At 46.8% G+C, this 19,570-nt stretch overlaps 1 protein-coding gene across 1 annotated transcript in view; it reads right to left on the bottom strand.

Moving 5' to 3' along the window:
- PSMF1 (proteasome inhibitor subunit 1) overlaps window positions 1-19,342 on the bottom strand; it is a 54,000-nt gene extending 34,658 nt beyond the window's left edge. The window contains exon 1 of the mRNA XM_085619567.1: window positions 19,083-19,342. Coding sequence (XP_085475693.1) covers window positions 19,083-19,214 — 132 coding nt within the window. The 5' untranslated portion in view covers window positions 19,215-19,342. The remainder of the gene's footprint in view (window positions 1-19,082) is intronic.
- Window positions 19,343-19,570: the final 228 nt, after the last annotated feature.

The following is a 19,570-nucleotide window of genomic DNA, read 5'->3' as shown; positions in this document are numbered from 1 at the left end:
GGGGGCATAAATAACAGGAGGGTGAAGGTCGGTGAGACAGTCAGTGAGAGTGAGAGAGTCAGTCAGTGAGAGTGAGAGAGTCAGTCAGTCAGTGAGAGTGAGAGAGTCAGTCAGTCAGTGAGAGTGAGTCAGTCAGTGAGAGTGAGTCAGTCAGTCAGTGAGAGTGAGTCAGTCAGTCAGTGAGAGTGAGTCAGTCAGTCAGTGAGAGTGAGTCAGTCAGTCAGTGAGAGTGAGTCAGTCAGTCAGTGAGAGTGAGTCAGTCAGTCAGTGAGAGTGAGTCAGTCAGTCAGTGAGAGTGAGTCAGTCAGTCAGTGAAAGTGAGTCAGTCAGTCAGTGAAAGTGAGTCAGTCAGTCAGTGAAAGTGAGTCAGTCAGTCAGAGTCAGTCAGTCAGTGAGAGTGAGTCAGTCAGTCAGTGAGAGTGAGTCAGTCAGTGAGAGAGTCAGTCAGTGAGAGTGAGAGAGTCAGTCTCAGGGAGAGTGAGAGAGTCAGTCAGTGAGAGTGAGAGAGTCAGTCAGTGAGAGTGAGAGAGTCAGTCAGTGAGAGTGAGAGAGTCAGTCAGTGAGAGTGAGAGAGTCAGTCAGTGAGAGTGAGAGAGTCAGTCAGTGAGAATGAGAGAGTCAGTCAGTGAGAGTGAGAGAGTCAGTCAGTGAGAGTGAGAGAGTCAGTCAGTGAGAGTGAGAGAGTCAGTCAGTGAGAGTGAGAGAGTCAGTCAGTGAGAGTGAGAGAGTCAGTCAGTGAGAGTGAGAGAGTCAGTCAGTGAGAGTGAGAGAGTCAGTCAGTGAGAGTGAGAGAGTCAGTCAGTGAGAGTGAGAGAGTCAGTCAGTGAGAGTGAGTCAGTCAGTCAGTGAGAGTGAGTCAGTCAGTCAGTGAGAGTGAGTCAGTCAGTCAGTGAGAGTGAGTCAGTCAGTCAGTGAGAGTGAGTCAGTCAGTCAGTGAGAGTGAGTCAGTCAGTCAGTGAGAGTGAGTCAGTCAGTCAGTGAGAGTGAGTCAGTCAGTCAGTGAGAGTGAGTCAGTCAGTCAGTGAGAGTGAGTCAGTCAGTCAGTGAGAGTGAGTCAGTCAGTCAGTGAGAGTGAGTCAGTCAGTCAGTGAGAGTGAGTCAGTCAGTCAGTGAGAGTGAGTCAGTCAGTCAGTGAGAGTGAGTCAGTCAGTGAGAGTGAGTCAGTCAGTGAGAGTGAGTCAGTCAGTCAGTGAGAGTGAGTCAGTCAGTCAGTGAGAGTGAGTCAGTCAGTCAGTGAGAGTGAGTCAGTCAGTCAGTGAGAGTGAGTCAGTCAGTGAGAGTGAGTCAGTCAGTGAGAGTGAGTCAGTCAGTCAGTGAGAGTGAGTCAGTCAGTCAGTGAGAGTGAGTCAGTCAGTCAGTGAGAGTGAGTCAGTCAGTCAGTGAGAGTGAGTCAGTCAGTCAGTGAGAGTGAGTCAGTCAGTCAGTGAGAGTGAGTCAGTCAGTCAGTGAGAGTGAGTCAGTCAGTCAGTGAGAGTGAGTCAGTCAGTCAGTGAGAGTGAGTCAGTCAGTCAGTGAGAGTGAGTCAGTCAGTCAGTCAGTGAGAGTGAGTCAGTCAGTCAGTCAGTGAGAGTGAGTCAGTCAGTGAGAGTGAGTCAGTCAGTCAGTCAGTGAGAGTGAGTCAGTCAGTGAGAGTGAGTCAGTCAGTCAGTCAGTGAGAGTGAGTCAGTCAGTCAGTCAGTGAGAGTGAGTCAGTCAGTCAGTCAGTGAGAGTGAGTCAGTCAGTCAGTCAGTGAGAGTGAGTCAGTCAGTCAGTGAGAGTGAGTCAGTCAGTCAGTGAGAGTGAGTCAGTCAGTCAGTGAGAGTGAGTCAGTCAGTCAGTGAGAGTGAGTCAGTCAGTCAGTGAGAGTGAGTCAGTCAGTCAGTGAGAGTGAGTCAGTCAGTCAGTGAGAGTGAGTCAGTCAGTGAGAGTGAGTCAGTCAGTCAGTGAGAGTGAGTCAGTCAGTCAGTGAGAGTCAGTCAGTCAGTGAGAGTGAGTCAGTCAGTCAGTGAGAGTGAGTCAGTCAGTGAGAGAGTCAGTCAGTGAGAGTGAGAGAGTCAGTCTCAGGGAGAGTGAGAGAGTCAGTCAGTGAGAGTGAGAGAGTCAGTCAGTGAGAGTGAGAGAGTCAGTCAGTGAGAGTGAGAGAGTCAGTCAGTGAGAGTGAGAGAGTCAGTCAGTGAGAGTGAGAGAGTCAGTCAGTGAGAGTGAGAGAGTCAGTCAGTGAGAGTGAGAGAGTCAGTCAGTGAGAGTGAGAGAGTCAGTCAGTGAGAGTGAGAGAGTCAGTCAGTGAGAGTGAGAGAGTCAGTCAGTGAGAGTGAGAGAGTCAGTCAGTGAGAGTGAGAGAGTCAGTCAGTGAGAGTGAGAGAGTCAGTCAGTGAGAGTGAGAGAGTCAGTCAGTGAGAGTGAGAGAGTCAGTCAGTGAGAGTGAGAGAGTCAGTCAGTGAGAGTGAGAGAGTCAGTCAGTGAGAGTGAGTCAGTCAGTCAGTGAGAGTGAGTCAGTCAGTCAGTGAGAGTGAGTCAGTCAGTCAGTGAGAGTGAGTCAGTCAGTCAGTGAGAGTGAGTCAGTCAGTCAGTGAGAGTGAGTCAGTCAGTCAGTGAGAGTGAGTCAGTCAGTCAGTGAGAGTGAGTCAGTCAGTCAGTGAGAGTGAGTCAGTCAGTCAGTGAGAGTGAGTCAGTCAGTCAGTGAGAGTGAGTCAGTCAGTCAGTGAGAGTGAGTCAGTCAGTCAGTGAGAGTGAGTCAGTCAGTGAGAGTGAGTCAGTCAGTGAGAGTGAGTCAGTCAGTCAGTGAGAGTGAGTCAGTCAGTCAGTGAGAGTGAGTCAGTCAGTCAGTGAGAGTGAGTCAGTCAGTCAGTGAGAGTGAGTCAGTCAGTCAGTGAGAGTGAGTCAGTCAGTCAGTGAGAGTGAGTCAGTCAGTCAGTGAGAGTGAGTCAGTCAGTCAGTGAGAGTGAGTCAGTCAGTCAGTGAGAGTGAGTCAGTCAGTCAGTGAGAGTGAGTCAGTCAGTCAGTGAGAGTGAGTCAGTCAGTCAGTGAGAGTGAGTCAGTCAGTCAGTGAGAGTGAGTCAGTCAGTCAGTGAGAGTGAGTCAGTCAGTCAGTGAGAGTGAGTCAGTCAGTCAGTGAGAGTGAGTCAGTCAGTCAGTCAGTGAGAGTGAGTCAGTCAGTCAGTCAGTGAGAGTGAGTCAGTCAGTCAGTCAGTGAGAGTGAGTCAGTCAGTGAGAGTGAGTCAGTCAGTCAGTCAGTGAGAGTGAGTCAGTCAGTGAGAGTGAGTCAGTCAGTCAGTCAGTGAGAGTGAGTCAGTCAGTCAGTCAGTGAGAGTGAGTCAGTCAGTCAGTCAGTGAGAGTGAGTCAGTCAGTCAGTCAGTGAGAGTGAGTCAGTCAGTCAGTCAGTGAGAGTGAGTCAGTCAGTCAGTCAGTGAGAGTGAGTCAGTCAGTCAGTCAGTGAGAGTGAGTCAGTCAGTCAGTCAGTGAGAGTGAGTCAGTCAGTCAGTGAGAGTGAGTCAGTCAGTCAGTGAGAGTGAGTCAGTCAGTCAGTGAGAGTGAGTCAGTCAGTCAGTGAGAGTGAGTCAGTCAGTCAGTGAGAGTGAGTCAGTCAGTCAGTGAGAGTGAGTCAGTCAGTGAGAGTGAGTCAGTCAGTGAGAGTGAGTCAGTCAGTGAGAGTGAGTCAGTCAGTGAGAGTGAGTCAGTCAGTGAGAGTGAGTCAGTCAGTGAGAGTGAGTCAGTCAGTGAGAGTGAGTCAGTCAGTGAGAGTGAGTCAGTCAGTGAGAGTGAGTCAGTCAGTGAGAGTGAGTCAGTCAGTGAGAGTGAGTCAGTCAGTCAGTGAGAGTGAGTCAGTCAGTCAGTGAGAGTGAGTCAGTCAGTCAGTGAGAGTGAGTCAGTCAGTCAGTGAGAGTGAGTCAGTCAGTCAGTGAGAGTGAGTCAGTCAGTGAGAGTGAGTCAGTCAGTCAGTGAGAGTGAGTCAGTCAGTCAGTGAGAGTGAGTCAGTCAGTCAGTGAGAGTGAGTCAGTCAGTCAGTGAGAGTGAGTCAGTCAGTCAGTGAGAGTGAGTCAGTCAGTCAGTGAGAGTGAGAGATCGAGAGAGTCAGTGAGAGAGTGAGGCAGTCAGTGAGAGAGAGTGAGTGAGAGTGAGACAGTCAGTCAGTCGGTCAGTGAGAGTGAGTGAGTCAATAAGTGAGAATGAGAGTCAGTCAGTGAGCGAGTCAGTGAGGCAGTGAGTCAGTCAGGCAGTGAGTGAGAGTGAGACAGTCAGTCTAAGTGTGTGTCCACCAAGTGAAAATTCACACACTGAAGTTACTTAACTCATATTTCACATATTTACAAATTCATTTAAATGAGAATAAAAGTTTTTCAAAAATCAACTTTAAGAATAGAGAAATAAAGTTATTTGTTCAATCTCACGATTTTCAGTCAAAAGGTCCCCTGGTTTCAATCTCTTCAGCTTAACTGCTCCACCACCGCATGCGTTCCAAGATGAAAGCGAGAATCCCAAAAAGTAAAGGCTTCCCTGCCCGGTCTCAACATTTCCACAGAGGTCACCATGAGGTAACTTTCATGGACAGGATGCAATCCCGCCAGTCCTTTCCCTTGTGCCACATCTCACCCTGAAAAGGACTGCCCCCGGCCCCAGTGGGAAGGCGGGTCTCGCCCCAGTTACACAAGTTGGGTCAGCTTATGGGTGGGTGGTCCAGGTGTTGTGTGGGTGGCGATATGGTCTGGGACTACCGAATATCCCCCTCCCCCTGCGCGTAAACCACATTTCTAATGAGGGACATGAGACGGTAATTACTTTTTGGAGGCGGGGGTCGTACAACCCTCGGCCGTATTTATTAAAATATGAAAACAAAATGAACATTTTTGAAATAAACAATATTTACACAATTGTACGCAGAAACATAACACAACATTGGATTACAATTCATATGCACAGATATCAGATGGCTAACCTTAAACTATCACTAATACATAGTTTTCCTATCCGAATCTAACATCTGGACATAATCATACATTAATTATTTTCTGCGTATCCTATTTGGACCTACGGCAAGGTCGCTAACCGGTGTCAGATCCTTAACAATTAACCACACCCTCCCGTAGGAGTTGCGCATGCGCAGAGGGCCCGCTTACCGAGAGGGTACTTCCCCCCCCCCCACCCCCGGTTACCCCCATACGTTCCCTGAACTCCATTCCAATTTGTGGGGTCTTGCACTCTGCGCCATTTAATGACGTCCATACCAGTGCGGGGTGGCCAACCAGCCCAAAGAAAGCGTGACTCCCCTCTTTCCCCGCACCCATCCATCCAACCGGATGTACCGCCCCTGGAGTTCTAGGAGAGACCCCTTGTCCCTCCTCCTGGGCGCCCCCATCCGTGAATGGCGCCGCCCCCTAAGGACCATAAATTAACTGCTCACCAGTCATGACCTTACCGCCTGACCAAGGAATAGCAATAAATACGACGATAGATGACCTGTAAACGGGAAAAAACATGAGGAACAAAACAATACCACACCGTAATTCATTACCCAATGACCATATTGCAACAGGGGATGGTGGGTGGGCAAACAAATAGTTAGCAGCCTCCCAGGGGCTGCATCCGATTGCGTGCGAGCGCGGGACCAAGAGACCGCGTCCCGCGCTCCCCGACCTTTTATGCTAACACTGGGGGCAGGCCAGTTCTAACTGGCCTGTCCCCCGCCGCCCCCTTGACCTATTGCGCGGGACCAAGAGACCGCGTCCCGCGCTCCCCGACCTTTTATGCTAACACTGGGGGCAGGCCAGTTCTAACTGGCCTGTCCCCCGCCGCCCCCTTGACCCAGAAGCACCTTAATTGCTTCCGGGCCAAGGGTACCCTGCCGCCACCCAATCCCGGCCGTGGTGCGCCCACCGCGTCACACTGACGCAGTAAACGCGCCGGCCGAACAGGCGAGGGGGGTCGGTGCCCCGCCATATCCGCGGCGGGGCCGATACCGGCACCGCCTTTCTAGTTCATCAAACAGAAAGCTTTAGATGTCCTGTTGGGGGCATCTGCCAAGATCACCCAAGAGGTCCCGTGCTGCAAGGTGACCTCTCCTAAGACCCTCTTTGGCCTTACTCCACCCCTCCTGACACACTGGGGCCATAAACAGAGGGGCGAGCAGCCCCCTTCCCTACAGCGGCCTCAGGCGCACAACTGCCATATCTAGGATGCTGTCCATGTCGCACTGCGTGCGATGGTGCCAGCTGCCCCTCGGCTGGGGGCAAAGTAAGATATGTTTACAAGATTTTGAACAGAGGATGCTTTGTTTGCAGTGTTAATGGGTAGAGAAACGGGTACCCTGTAGGGCTGCAAGCACACAAGGGGCCCTTGCAGGGTTACGACGAGCAGATAAAAGTGGGAAGGCGTTATAGACCAGAAGCTTTGGCTTTGCTGGGCCGGGCATCCTTCTTTGGAAGACTGGGGATACAGTCTGCGAAGATGTGTTTTAAGTAGCGCTCTGAAGTGGCATTAGTGAAGTGTGGCGCTATACAAAGCTATTTATAAATAAGTGTGTTTTGTTTGGGGCAGATAGGTGCATCTTCCGGGCTAGGGACAAAAAGGTTACCTTTTCCTATATATTATATAGGGGTACCTTTGATGAGAGAGAGGTCAGGGGGCATTTCTGGAACAGGTAGAGTGAATTTGTTGGGAGGGAGGGGCAGAGGGATGTATTTTCTGAGAGAGGCAGGGGTACTTTTGCCGGGGAGCAGAGATTACTTTTCAGTAGGGGACTGCGGATTACTTGAGCTGTAGGCGAAGCCTCAGGTACTTAAAATATTTGCTGTGCGGGGGCAGCAGAGAGGTGCCTATGTAGAGCGGGGGTGGGGGGCAGAGGTGCTGGTGCATTTGCTGGTAGGAGAGCCTTTAATAGGAGGGAGGGGAGAGGACTTCCTCCGTCAGGCTAGAGAGCGCTGCATCTGTTGGATAGAAGAGAGCTTTGCCGGGCAGAGCAGGGGGGATCACTGCGAGGGAATGTGCCATGCCGCCCTGCTGAAGGAATGTAAGGTGGTGTCAGAGCAGGGCTGGGGCTAGGAATGCTGCATTTGTCTCAGCCCAGCAGCTGCCAGCGCCAGCGCACTGCAGGGGGAGAGTCCAGCCCGGAGCTGCCATTTCTGTCAGCCGCAGCCAGCCCCAGCAGTGTATACTACATTTATGTGATTTTTTTACAGCGCAAACTAGGCTCCAAAGGAAAAGGGGGTAAGAGCTCTATAGCGACGGCCATACAAGGAACCTAAAAAGAGAGCGACCCCGGGCTCCAAGCAGTGTAGGAAACACATTTGTAACAAGAGGGAAACAACAACAACAACAACAAAACGCGCCCGCAAACTAAAGTGAAAGCGCAAGGATGTGAGCCGGCAAGGCGACCGCGAGCAGGCTAATGTAAACAAGCGCACGTGTGTCCCTAATTACAGACAGATTGCCCCTGTGCGCGCTGCTGCTCGCTCCCGCAAGGTGGATGCCTGCCAAAGCACGAGTGCTAGAAAAGGGCAGACCAATTCCAAAAAGTCATCTCCTAGAGCAGCACATGTGCTCTGCCTAGGCGAGACCTAAAAAGCACTCACATCAATTTGTAGACACAAGCATACAAGGTGCATACAAGGTGCATGTGCCTACAAAATGAATAAACTGGGGTGGCATGGTGAGCAAAAGAAAGATGGATTTAACCCAGATCTCTTGACTGGGGGTGAATGTATGATTTATTCAGCATTCCGTCCATCATTTGGTTGCATAGCACTTTTCACCCTAAGTGGGATGGGTATGCCCAGACGTGGGTCCCTTGCTCACTGTGTCACTGGATTGAAGCTAGCCTGCTGATGAAGGGTAATACCCACAAACCAGTCCCAGGATGCTTGTTTCCAGTCCAGGGAGGACCTGGCTAGGTGGTTCGGTCTGGACTGTTACCATGAGGCACAGGGTCAAGACTGATTTGCATATGGCTGGGTCTAAAATGGGTGGCATGGTGAGCAAAAGAACGGTGGATTCAACCCAGATCTCTTGACTGGGGGTTAATATATGATTTATTCAGCATTCTGTCCATCATTTGTTTACGCAGTACAAAATGACGCCACTTTTTTCCCTGTTTGAGCCATGTTGCATAGTATGGTGGAAAACCATTATCAAAGTCAATACGTCCCAAAGAAAATACCTATTGGCTTTGCAAGTGCTTGTTTTTAGCCGTGGCAATTGCAATCTTTCCTTTAATAAACACATGTAGTGAAGTTACTGCCCAGAAACCTGAACAGTATGAGTAAACTGATCTGGGAGACTTGATCTCTGAAGAAAGACTAGGGTGTGTGTGTGAGAGACATTGTGTTATTTCCTTTTGCGCAATTATGCAAAATGACATGAAATGGAAATTGAGCTGTTAGTGTGCGAACTGCATCAAGGACGCATTTTGCACACAAAAATAGTAAGGAAAAAACACAAGTGCTGCGAACAGCCACTGGTGGCTGTTCCATGCTACAGCAATAGAATTTTTGCTTGAACGGTCTATTATGCGACCCGGTGTAATGTTCAAAAGCATAGTTCAAAATGCTAGAAATTACTCGATTACGCCTACGTAATGAAAATTTTGTGCGGGCCTAAGAAAGACCTGAGTAGGCCACATAACCTAACAATGTACAGAATGGCTAGTGTGATAGAGAAACCTATTGCAAGGGTTAATCAGTGACTGAATCAGGAGGTACATACACTAGTTAAGACTGCACATCATCATCTTTAAAGAAGGTAAGTGACGTCCGTTTACCCTCTGACTGAATCATTTCATTTCATTAGTCTTTATTATCGATTAATTTCATCATAAAAAGACAGTTTACAAAATGACCAATACATACAATATTAAGTATAAAAAGAAGTCTGAGAGACACAAATCAAATAAGAACCATGATTAAACACACACTACAGACTAATGTTTCTTGTTTCTAATAATCCAGGCCCATCCCAAGAATTTGGCCACAGCCACTACGATACATTCACTAGTATCAAATCTTAAGATTTTTAGTGCCTCAAGTCCCTGTCTAGAGCCCAAAGTGCGACATATGGGTTTAAGCCATTTAGTCCGGGGAGCGGCATAAGCCGGACAAACGAAGAATATATGACCCACTGTTTCTTTACATTCTGTGCACCAGCGACAGGAATCAGAGGTCGCACCCTTCCAATTTTTGGTGAATGATTTAATAGGAAGGCTGCCAACCCTAAACTGATGATAGAGTTTTCTATCGATGGGCCTAGTAACAGTGTCCCAATATGCTTCTAAAATAGGGGCGTTTTTCTCCACGAGGAACCTGCCTGACAAGGACTCCGCTGAGACTAAGGTATGGGGGGGAAAGGGTTGGAAACTGGATCGGTCCAAAGAATACCTAGGCCCATAGAATCCAATAGTAAGCTAACTTGCTTAAACCACAGGATATTGCCTGCGCCCAAGATGGCACGGACGTCCAGAAATGCCTTTGCATAGGGCCCTAGTTCTGGGACCGTCCAAAGTCTCCTCCAAAAAGCCAGAGGTTTAAACCTGGCAATGTCATCAAAAGGATGGCAACCAAGATCAAGCAATAATGGTTTCAGTGGGGTAGAACAGGGAAGACCCGTAAGAAGCCTAAAAAAATGTATATTGGGCCTTGACCAATAGAGAGAGATCAGAAAAACCCCAGAGTTCGGCGCCATAAAGGATTGCTGAATTAATCCTAGCGTTGTAAATTTTTAAGGCAGGACCTATAGTTTTCATCTGGGATTGTTTATGTTCTTTTATCAGACACCCAGAAAGTTGTGCAAATTTGAGGGATAAAACATCTATTTGTGGCTTCCAGTTTAGTTTGTTTTCGAAAACAACCCCCAAATAAGTCATAACATCGGTATGTTCGAGGGTGTCATTATTCATAGTCACTTTGCCGGTCACGCATTTCCCTTTATTAAACACCATATATTTAGTTTTAGAAACATTGACCGACAAATCATAATCAGAACAAAAATTAACAAATACGTTCAGGGCCACCTGCAGGCCAGACAGGGTCTGTGATAGAAGTAGGGTGTCATCGGCAAACATAAGGAGTGGAATTTTTGTACCTCCCAACGAGGGGAGGTCCGTGGGTGTGGATAAAAAATACCTTACAACACTGTTAATGAATAACAGAAACAGTGTGGGCGCCAGGACGCAACCTTGCCTGACACCCCTATTGACTTTAAACCTGTCAGTGACCTGTCCTTGGGTCCCCCAACGTACTTGGGCAAAGTTGTTATCATGCAACCTGATGACCATATGCAGGAGGTCAGCAGGCATCCCTAGCTCTGCTAGAACAGCCCAAAGTTTAGTCCTATTGACTATGTCAAAAGCTGACCGAAGGTCAACGAAAGCGGCGTACAAAGTACCGCCGCAGAGGTAAACCGTTTTCCAGACGATCAGTTGGAACTTGAACGCCTGGTCGATAGTGCTAGTGCAAGGTCTAAACTCGGCCTGCAGGGGCGAGATGATATTCTCCTGCTCTATCCAAGACTGGATTCTAGCCAGGAGCATCCTAGCTATGATTTTTTGAACCGAGTCAATTAGACTAATCGGGCGGTAGTTCCCTGGACAGGAGCGATCGCCCTTCTTAAAGATGGGCAAAATTTCAGCGCCCATCCAGGATTCGGGAATAGCGGCCCCCTTAGCTATGGCGGTTGCCATGAGTGCGATGTAAGGCACCCAGTTGTCAAGATCTGATTTGAAAAGGTCCGCAGGGACACAATCTAAGCCTGGAGCCTTTCCACTCGGAACCCTAGATAAAGCCAACTCTACCTCTTTACAATCAAATTTGAAATTTGGAGGCGGTGTATTGCAAGGGAGATCGGAGAATCGGTCGCTTCTTCCAAATTAGGGTCAGAAAACTGGCATTCAAAATGTGATACCCAAGTATCAGGGAGTACATGGTTTGAAGGGGTCTGCGAGCACGGAGAATTACCCCATTTCACGATATGCCAAAACAAGGTCAAATTCCTTTGTTTGCTGGCAGCCAAAAGATTATTCCAATGTTCATTGTCCCAATCTTTTTTAGCCAAAGCTTTGGCCGAACTATAGTGCTTCCTCGCAAGTCGAATATTTGCCCGATTCTTGGACTTAATAGCAAATTTCAATTTACTATAAGACTCACGACAGGTCTTATTATACCAAGAATCAGACTTAAAGCTACGAGTTTTCTTGGTTTTGAAAGGTTTAGAAAAAAGGGACTTAAGGGCTGAAAATAATTTCTCGTGAATATGGGTAGACTCGGCCACGACATCCTCTTGACTCAGAAGAGATTGGAGATCAGCCACCGCACAAGTGACTTTAGAACTAATCACAGAGAGTACTGCACTGTCAAGGGCGACCTTGTCCCATCGCACTCTCCGTTGGTTGTTGGTTAGTAGAGTCACTGCGGTAACAATCTCAGTAGATTTATTTAGGGGAACTGAATTCAATAAAAAATTCAAGACAAGTGGATTGTGGTCGCTCTCGGGGCGGTCCTGGATCACCATGTCGATTAGTAAATGCCAGAACTCAACTTTAATCAAAGCATAATCGATTCTACTGCTTCGTCGACCACTGGAAAAAGTGACCTTACCAGTCGAGTCCGAGGGAGTCCGGCCATTTGCTGCCCTAAAGCCGCGCTCCATACACAAGGACGTCCACTGGATGGCGGATTCTGTCCACTTCTTAATAGGCGGGAGATCAAGTGGTGGAATATTCAAAATTGTATCCACTTCCATAGTAAGTGAATCCCACGCAAAGAGCAGTGGTTCAAAGCAGCAATTTAAATCGCCCACTATTACCACATTAGTGGATGGGTTAACAGAATCCAAAAACCCGTCTAGATGGAGAAAGGTATTGGTACCTTTCCCACCTGGGAGACCTCTGTTGTATACATTAATGATCATGGTGTCGGGTTCGTCTTTAAGTTTTAAAAGAATAATTAATATATCTGAGCTATCGAGTGGTAGCTCGGTGATACTATACATTAAACTTTGTCTAACCCAGATACAGAGACCGCCGGAAGGGCGACCCCTTAACCCACCAATAGCCCCTTTGTAAAAATTGACATAACCAGGAAAATATATAGGGTCCACCGCCCACGTTTCTTGAAAAACAAGAATATCGTGGGTGATAGCCCAAGCAGACCATTCCTCCACTGCTATTTTATTCCGTAACCCAGCGATGTTCCAAGAAACCATTTTAAGATGGGGGGAGCTGGATAGACCAGCCGACTGGTGAACAGGTGGAAAGTCCAAAACAGCAGGTTGGATTACAGTTAAGTCATCTCCCCTACACACAATTTCTTGTGAACAGAAATCGGGGGGTGAAAAAGGTGGGCTATCTAAGGGCAACATAGTGGAACGATTCACCGTCTCTATAGGGAAGGGGTTGACTGAATCTGAAGATGTGTTTTGAAAATACTGACAAGAGACCATGAGTTTAGTACGTTTCAAGCGAGTGTTCTAGATTGCAGGCGTGACTATAACCAGAAGAAAAGGACTTCTTTCTTTAAATCTTTGAAGAGAGGTGTTTTCACGTACAAAATGGATGTACTTGTCACAGTTCCATAAATCCAAAGAGATTTTTCAAGTTATGCACTTAATGGGGCAAATTATTTGAGCAAGTGTGCAAAGGGCCCTAAAATGCCACACTGTCGCGATGTGTGCGTGTGTCAATTGACTCTACTCCCCAGGAAGAAAGGCCTGTTTACCCGGAAGATGAATTAATAGCTCTGCATACGGAATTACAATGGAAATCACCTCTTCTAACACCTCGTCCAGTACCCCACCCGCTGACCTTGGACTCGGGGTTAACACTGACTGATCCCGCCTTAGGCCCAGCCTGCGCCGGCTGGCACCGGCTCTCCAGGTCCCTTGGAACTACATCCGCATAAAGAGCAAAGATTCGTAGTCAACAACTTGTGAAGACGGCACAGGACAATGGTCTTAGTTACCGCGGACGCTAACGGTAAAGCTGGCGGCGGATGAAGTGTTGATCTGAAGGTGTCGCAGCAGGAAGTGCTGTTAACCAGAGACACAAGGGAATGCACCATGCACACTGTCATCACTTAAATGGTGGCACCCAATTTATTTGTGTCTGACGTAGTCATTAGGTATACAACTAAATTGTATTTTCAGAGACTCATGTGTGTATTTGCAGGGTGAGACTCTCTCCCTGGACAAGTGTAGACACGACCCACAAAAAACTGGGCATGGCGAGTGATGTGGCTTAGAACAATATGTGAGCCCGGTCCCATTTCATTGTGAACCCCTCTGTGGGTGTCGGTATAAACAACACACCCAGAGATCTCTCTTTCAGTTTTTTTACTTTGCATTCTGGAGCCGGAAGCCTTGATTTGTTCGTGGTACAAACACAACTGCAAATCACAGACTGCAGGGAAAACAATCATTGGAAAAACCAAGCTGGCCTTTGCAAGCTCGTGCACTGGTTATTTGTAACTATTCAATGGAAGCACGAGTCACAAAAAATACAAAGAAAACAAGCGTGGCCCACGCTCACAATGCGCGATGTCATGGGACGTGATCGGCTCTTTACAGGGTGGACAGAAGATGTGCACGCGGGGACTGGCTTTACTGGCGGTGGAAAAATAAAGTCCCCAGAGTGTCATGCCGCCAGTAAAGCATCCAGTCCCTGCGTGCACATCTTCTGTCTCCCCGCGTGCACGCTTTGGAATCAGTTTCGATTCCAAAAGGCATTCGCCATGGCGAGAGCACCGCATGCACGCTGCTAACGCCAGGCGAGACCTAAAAAAAGGATTTGCTTTAACAACCGTTTTTACGATAGACACATTTCTTACAAATTCATGTTCTTTCATCCTCGAGGCCCACACCAGTAGATATTTGGCATGGCAAAGTTAAGCAATTAGACAATGAACAATCAGCAAACCACAGAACAAAGTGGGATAGGTAGATGCATGAGCAGGTATGGTGGTTTCACCCCTTGTAGGGGTAAACACGGGTCAAAAATAAGCTGCTGACCCAGGGAGAGACCTATACTTGGATAAACCTCTCCCCAAAAACTACTGATTGCTGGGCATTCCCACATCACCTACATTTATTTGGCGATATAGTCATCTTAAGGCTGGAATACGGATGCACAACGTTATCGGGTCTTCCCAAGATCCCAACAGCCCCTTTAAAAGCTTGCCTCCACGCAGCCGCAAGACTCTTTAACAGGATCTATAAAAATTTGACCACATCTCGCCACACCTGAAAGCACTCAACTGGCTGCCCTACGAAGCGAGAATTCATCTAAAGATGGCATGCATCACACAAAGCCTTACACTACAAACCCCCCTATACCTAGCCCAGAAACTTACGTTATCGAGTGGAAACAGACTCACTAGGAGCTCCAACAAACTGCTCCTAAAACCCTCTTGCTTCAGCAAGAAAAAAAAACATATGATAGAGCATTCTCCGGAGCTGGATCAAGAATTTAGAACTCTTTCCCTCCCGAGCATCAGAATTTCTCCAACGAGAACATTCAAAACAGAAGCTAAAACCTATCTGATGAGCAAATTTCTCCCTTAAATCCTTAGCATTCCTCACCCACCTTGACTCATTAAACTTCAACAGATATCCTTTCGACTTACCCCTCTCTTAGAGTGACTCTTCCAACTTATTCAATCACTAAATCTGTTTCCTCAGGATGTTCCATCCTTCGATTACATCCCTGCTTACATCTTACCTACTCGCTATTCTAAACTCCTCTCTAGGATTCCTTGTGTGGACTGCCTTGACAAATAAGTTTTGTTTGTACTTAAACTTGCTTTAATGCACCGAACTAAGTACCTATGTCTACTTAGCATGTATTTATCGAACTGTACCTATCCATTCTTCACATATGCCTGATCTCTTTCTGTCTAGGACCCTACTAAACTGTCTTGAATTTGATTTACTCATTACTGTGAAGCGCTCTCATACTCTATTTTGGGTCCTGTTTGCGCTATACAAAACTCCAAAAATAAATAAAACAAAATAAAAATGTAGCTGTAGGTTTGTGAGGTTGCAGAGGTCTCATTTGTGCCTGTGTTCAAATGTGTGTGTGATTACTTTGTGTATGTTTGTGTGTGATCACACACACACACACCGTTGTGTGATATAGCAGTGCTAGTGCGCAATTGGGTGTCATCGGACTGCCTGTGTGTTTTGTGTGCATTTACACATGCTTGTGTGATGTGCCCGTGAGTGTATTTATCCTGCCGATGGTTAAGTGTTAGACCTATTTGATCAGGGTGGGGGAGAAAAAGAAGCAATGGTCCATTTGGATTCAAATTATTAATCAAAAAAATCAAAAGGGGGAGAATGGACCACTAAATTAGTGATCCATTCTCCCCCCTTTGATTTTTTGAAGTGTTAGACCTGGCATCCTCGGCGTGGTTTTCCACTCTCTTTTTCCTCTGCCTCCTGTATTTTTCCTGTGTGCTGAATTTGTTTTTGCTGGCCTAGATGCCTTGGGAACTGTGCTACTGCTGATCGGTGCCAAAGTGCAACTGCTCCCCAGGTAAATTGTTAATATGGATTGGCGTTTCCATGATTGCCTTATTTGACTTACTACCAAGTCCCTAGTACAGTGCACTGTGTGTGCCCAGGGCCTGTAAGTCAAGTGCTGGCTGCTAGTGGGCCTTCAGCACTGATTGTGCCACTCTCACAAGCAGCCTTTCAAAGAGGTCTCAGACCTGCCACTGCAGTGTCTGTGTGCAATCTCTACTGCCATGTCGACCTGGCAAGTGCACCCACTTGCCAGGCCCTAACCCTCCCTATTATTACATGCGATCACCACTAAGGTAGCCCTAAGTACCCCTGTGGGTAGGTGGGTGTATATATGATTAAGGCAGGTGATGCCGAAACGCGTAGCAATGGAGTGATACTATTAAATCTGTGAATCCAGTAATGGTCGCTGGTGTCGGTGTCCTTTCTTTTGTGGAAGATTGGAGTTGGTGGTTGAGATAGATATATATATATATATATATATATATACACACACACACACACACACTTGGTAGGACATGTACTCATGTGCATGACATGTCCTGATAGTGAAATGCAGTGTATTTTCACTACTGAAAGGCTATCTGTCCCATAAGATATAAGTAAACTCCCATTCTAACATCTTAAAAGTATAACATCCCATTGGGACACGATGGAAAGATGGAGTTCAGTATGTCTGAACTCGGAATATAAAAATGCATCTTTTAGTAAAGATGATTTTTATGTGTGTTTGAAAATACCACTTTTCAAAAGTGGGTATTTTCTTGTTTAGCCATCCTGTATATCTCAGCTAGTTTGTGGATTGACTGTATGGCCCTGGAGTGACAGGGGCTGGGGATGTGCATTCACTGTAGACAGCCACTGGGGGGGTTGAGGTGTGTCCTGGCTTTCCTGGATGAGTCAGGGCTGGGCTGAATAGACCTAGGCAGCATTTAGAGTAGGGGGAGGAGATTTCCTTGCACCTAAATGGGCCTGGTCTGCCTTACAAAATGCTGTCTCCATCTCCTGCCGAGATGTTGGACCAGAGAGGACAGAACTAGTTTTGACTAAGCACAGAGCCTCCCTGCCACATGAGACCAGAGAAAAATGCTGTATAAATATTGGGGCCCAGAACTTTAGATGACTTCTCGACTCAAGAGGAACCTCTGCCAAGGAGAAGAGCTGGGAAAGCTAAAGGAGAAATACTGCCCCTTTGCTGTGTGCTGTCTGGGGTTGGCCTGCAGAGGCTGTTTTTGCCGAGGAGAGGACAAAGACTTTGCTGTGTGCGGTTTATCCTGCTTGAAGACGATCTCCAAGGGCTTTAAGTAGAGCTTGCCTCCTGTTCTGAATTCTCAGGGACACAAAGACTTCATCACCAGCTCCCCTGAACTTCCTTGCTGGGAGTTCTGACCTGCCAAGAGGTCCCTGTTTCTGTGTTGGGCCTCTGCAGGTTGTTCCTGCTGTTGGGAGCTAAAAAAACTAAGATTTTTGTTTTTTTGGTAATGTTTGGTTTGGATAAAGATTACCTATTTTTCTAGACTGGTGTGGTGTCCATTTGTAGTGTTTCCACTGTATTACTGTATGTGTGCATAAATGCTTTAAACACTGAGATAAGCCTATCTGCTCGTGCCAAGCTATCAAAGGGGTGAGCTGGGGTTATTTTAGAAGTGTATCCCCCATTACCCTGACTAGGATGAAGGGTCCCTACTTGGACAAAGGTACCTACCTCTGCCAACTAGAGGCCCCCATTTCTAACATGAAGTAAAATGTGCAAGCCCAGAAAGGAAGTCACCAAGAGTCCGTGAAGGAGCCAATCCATACGGCAGGCAGCGCACAGTCCATATTTGTCTATAGCACTGTGCAGAGTAATTCATGTGCATTCTGTTATTGTTGCACTGACCTTTCAAACTGTTTTGAAATCTTCAAGATGCCCGTGTGTTTTGGGATATGATAATATGAGGAATAGCCCCGTTTTGAGAGAGTATATTGTGGTGAGAAGTTTTCAAGTATTTACTTGTTCACTGTGTACGCTGGGTGTCATTGCCCGCTTTGTGGGTGTCCAGTCTTCTAGGACACAAATACAAACTGCTGTTGCTTAAACGCTTCCTTTTGCCTTGAGCTTTAAGCCAGGCGCGTCGACATCCACTATGCGTTTGTTTTCTGTGACACTCAAAAGGTATGCTAGTTAAATTTAGACTGTGAGCAGCACCCTCATGCATCTAGCTTCATGTTTACTTGCTGGATATTTTTTAACCTAAAAATGTTCCTTTTGAAGCAGCTGGTGTAGCTTATCTTGCTTGTTTTAGTGAGAGCTGGAAAGTCCACGCCTGTGGCTGAAAGGGGATTGCGATGTCATCAGAAGGCAGTAATGTGAAACCTTTCTGTCAGCCTCGCACAACAAAAGCTGGTCTACCACTCACTGTTCTTGTTTTGTGAAACAGTAGGAAATCGGTGGGTTTTCTGGCTTCTGTTAGAGCCATCTTGGCTGTGCTGGGCGCAAACCAGGGTACGCTTGTTGTCTTTGTTCACTTTGTATTTGTGGTGCAAATTAAAGCATATGGCTTTCAACGAGGAAATAGTCGTTCCTTTTCTAAATGCAGGCAGCAGTGCATGCTTTTCAAACTGGATAACGAAGTTGTAAATGAGTATTTAAACAACGGCAATCTCAAACAAAATGTGACTGTGGAACTGAATCATTTTCAGTATAAAACTCATGACATGTAAAACGAGTTTGACTTGACATGAAAAACGGGTCCGATTAGACGAATCGTTTCGCAACATGTCTCCTAGGTGCATTGATCGATACAAGCTCTGGCGTGTTTTTGTAATGTATCCGCTTGGGTTGCCTCCCAGAAATGCGAGTCACCTGCGCCCTCTGTGTTCTCCAACTCTGCCAAGATATGCTTCAGCGCCCTCAGTGTAATTAGCCACAGCAAGTGAACACCCTCCAGGAACAGAAGTGGACCTAAACACATATTTTTGTTACAAAATCGTATGTGTTGTCAACATAAGTTATAGGTTTGTATATTGTTAGCCACTGAGAACGGTGCGAGTAAAAACAGGAGTATTCGGGAAAAGCACTCTTAAAGAAATAAACAAGTGGTCCCGAATGAATGCCCTAAAATGCCCACTGCGTATGTTTAGGAGAAATTGGTCCCTGCTGTTAGGGAAGACTAATTCCTGGAAAGGGCATGATGCCTGCATGCCATGGACGAATAAAGGGAACAATCCTACTGCTATGAACTTCAGGAAGGGTGTGTCAGTAGTTCCAAGATCTACCGAATGTGGAACTTTCTTATATTTATCTAATTTCATTATTTTCCCTACTAGTTTTAACTCGAAACAATGACACTAAGAAGGTCACACACAATCTATAGGAATGTCTCGCAAAAGCACACTGAAACCTTGAAAACGTTATGTCACACATAAACAAAGTGAAAACCTGCCATCTATGCCTATGGAAAGAGCGTAAATGTACGATGGGGGCACTCCAAAGGTTTCTGAATGGTAACAGTCCTATAAAGCTAATTATATTTCTACCAGTTCGAGGGTCACATACTACATAAGGGGCTGCAAACTCCCAAAAGTGGAAGCGCTAACACAGCCGGTGGCGAATGGACCACTCACCTTGTCCCCGGCCCCCAAACACCCATAGCCCTGCGACACCAACTCCCAGTGCACGAAGCATATTAAGGCGTCCTGAGGCACCGTGATCTCCTGGGCCACAGAGGCGAAAAGGAGCTGCAGCCCGGGAGCCATGTTCGGACCAAAGATAAGGCACTGGAGAGCACTGACAATACAGCGAGCTCTTCCAAATGGGATGAATTGTACAATTACACAGTCACTGCTGAGCTTTCGAGGCAAACCCTGTCACGGTCTGTCATGGTAGTAGAAAGCCGGACTATCGTGCTAGTGCCTTTCCTTAAGCAACCGTACAATTATGCTACTATCCGCTGGTCACAATGAAATCTGTGAAATAATTCACTGAGAGTATAAAATGTTGAAATAAAACGTGGTCGGATTAAACAAATTAATTTTAAAAAAAAAGTAGCGTATAGTATTTTGAGACACACAAAGGTAATTTTCAAATTATCATCTGTTAAGCATTAGAACTG

This window comes from Triturus cristatus, chromosome 7, assembly GCF_964204655.1.
Source record: "Triturus cristatus chromosome 7, aTriCri1.1, whole genome shotgun sequence".
Taxonomy (NCBI): Eukaryota; Metazoa; Chordata; class Amphibia; order Caudata; family Salamandridae; genus Triturus; species Triturus cristatus.
Note: the sequence above shows the minus strand (reverse complement) of the source record. Positions and strands in the feature narration are given on the sequence as shown.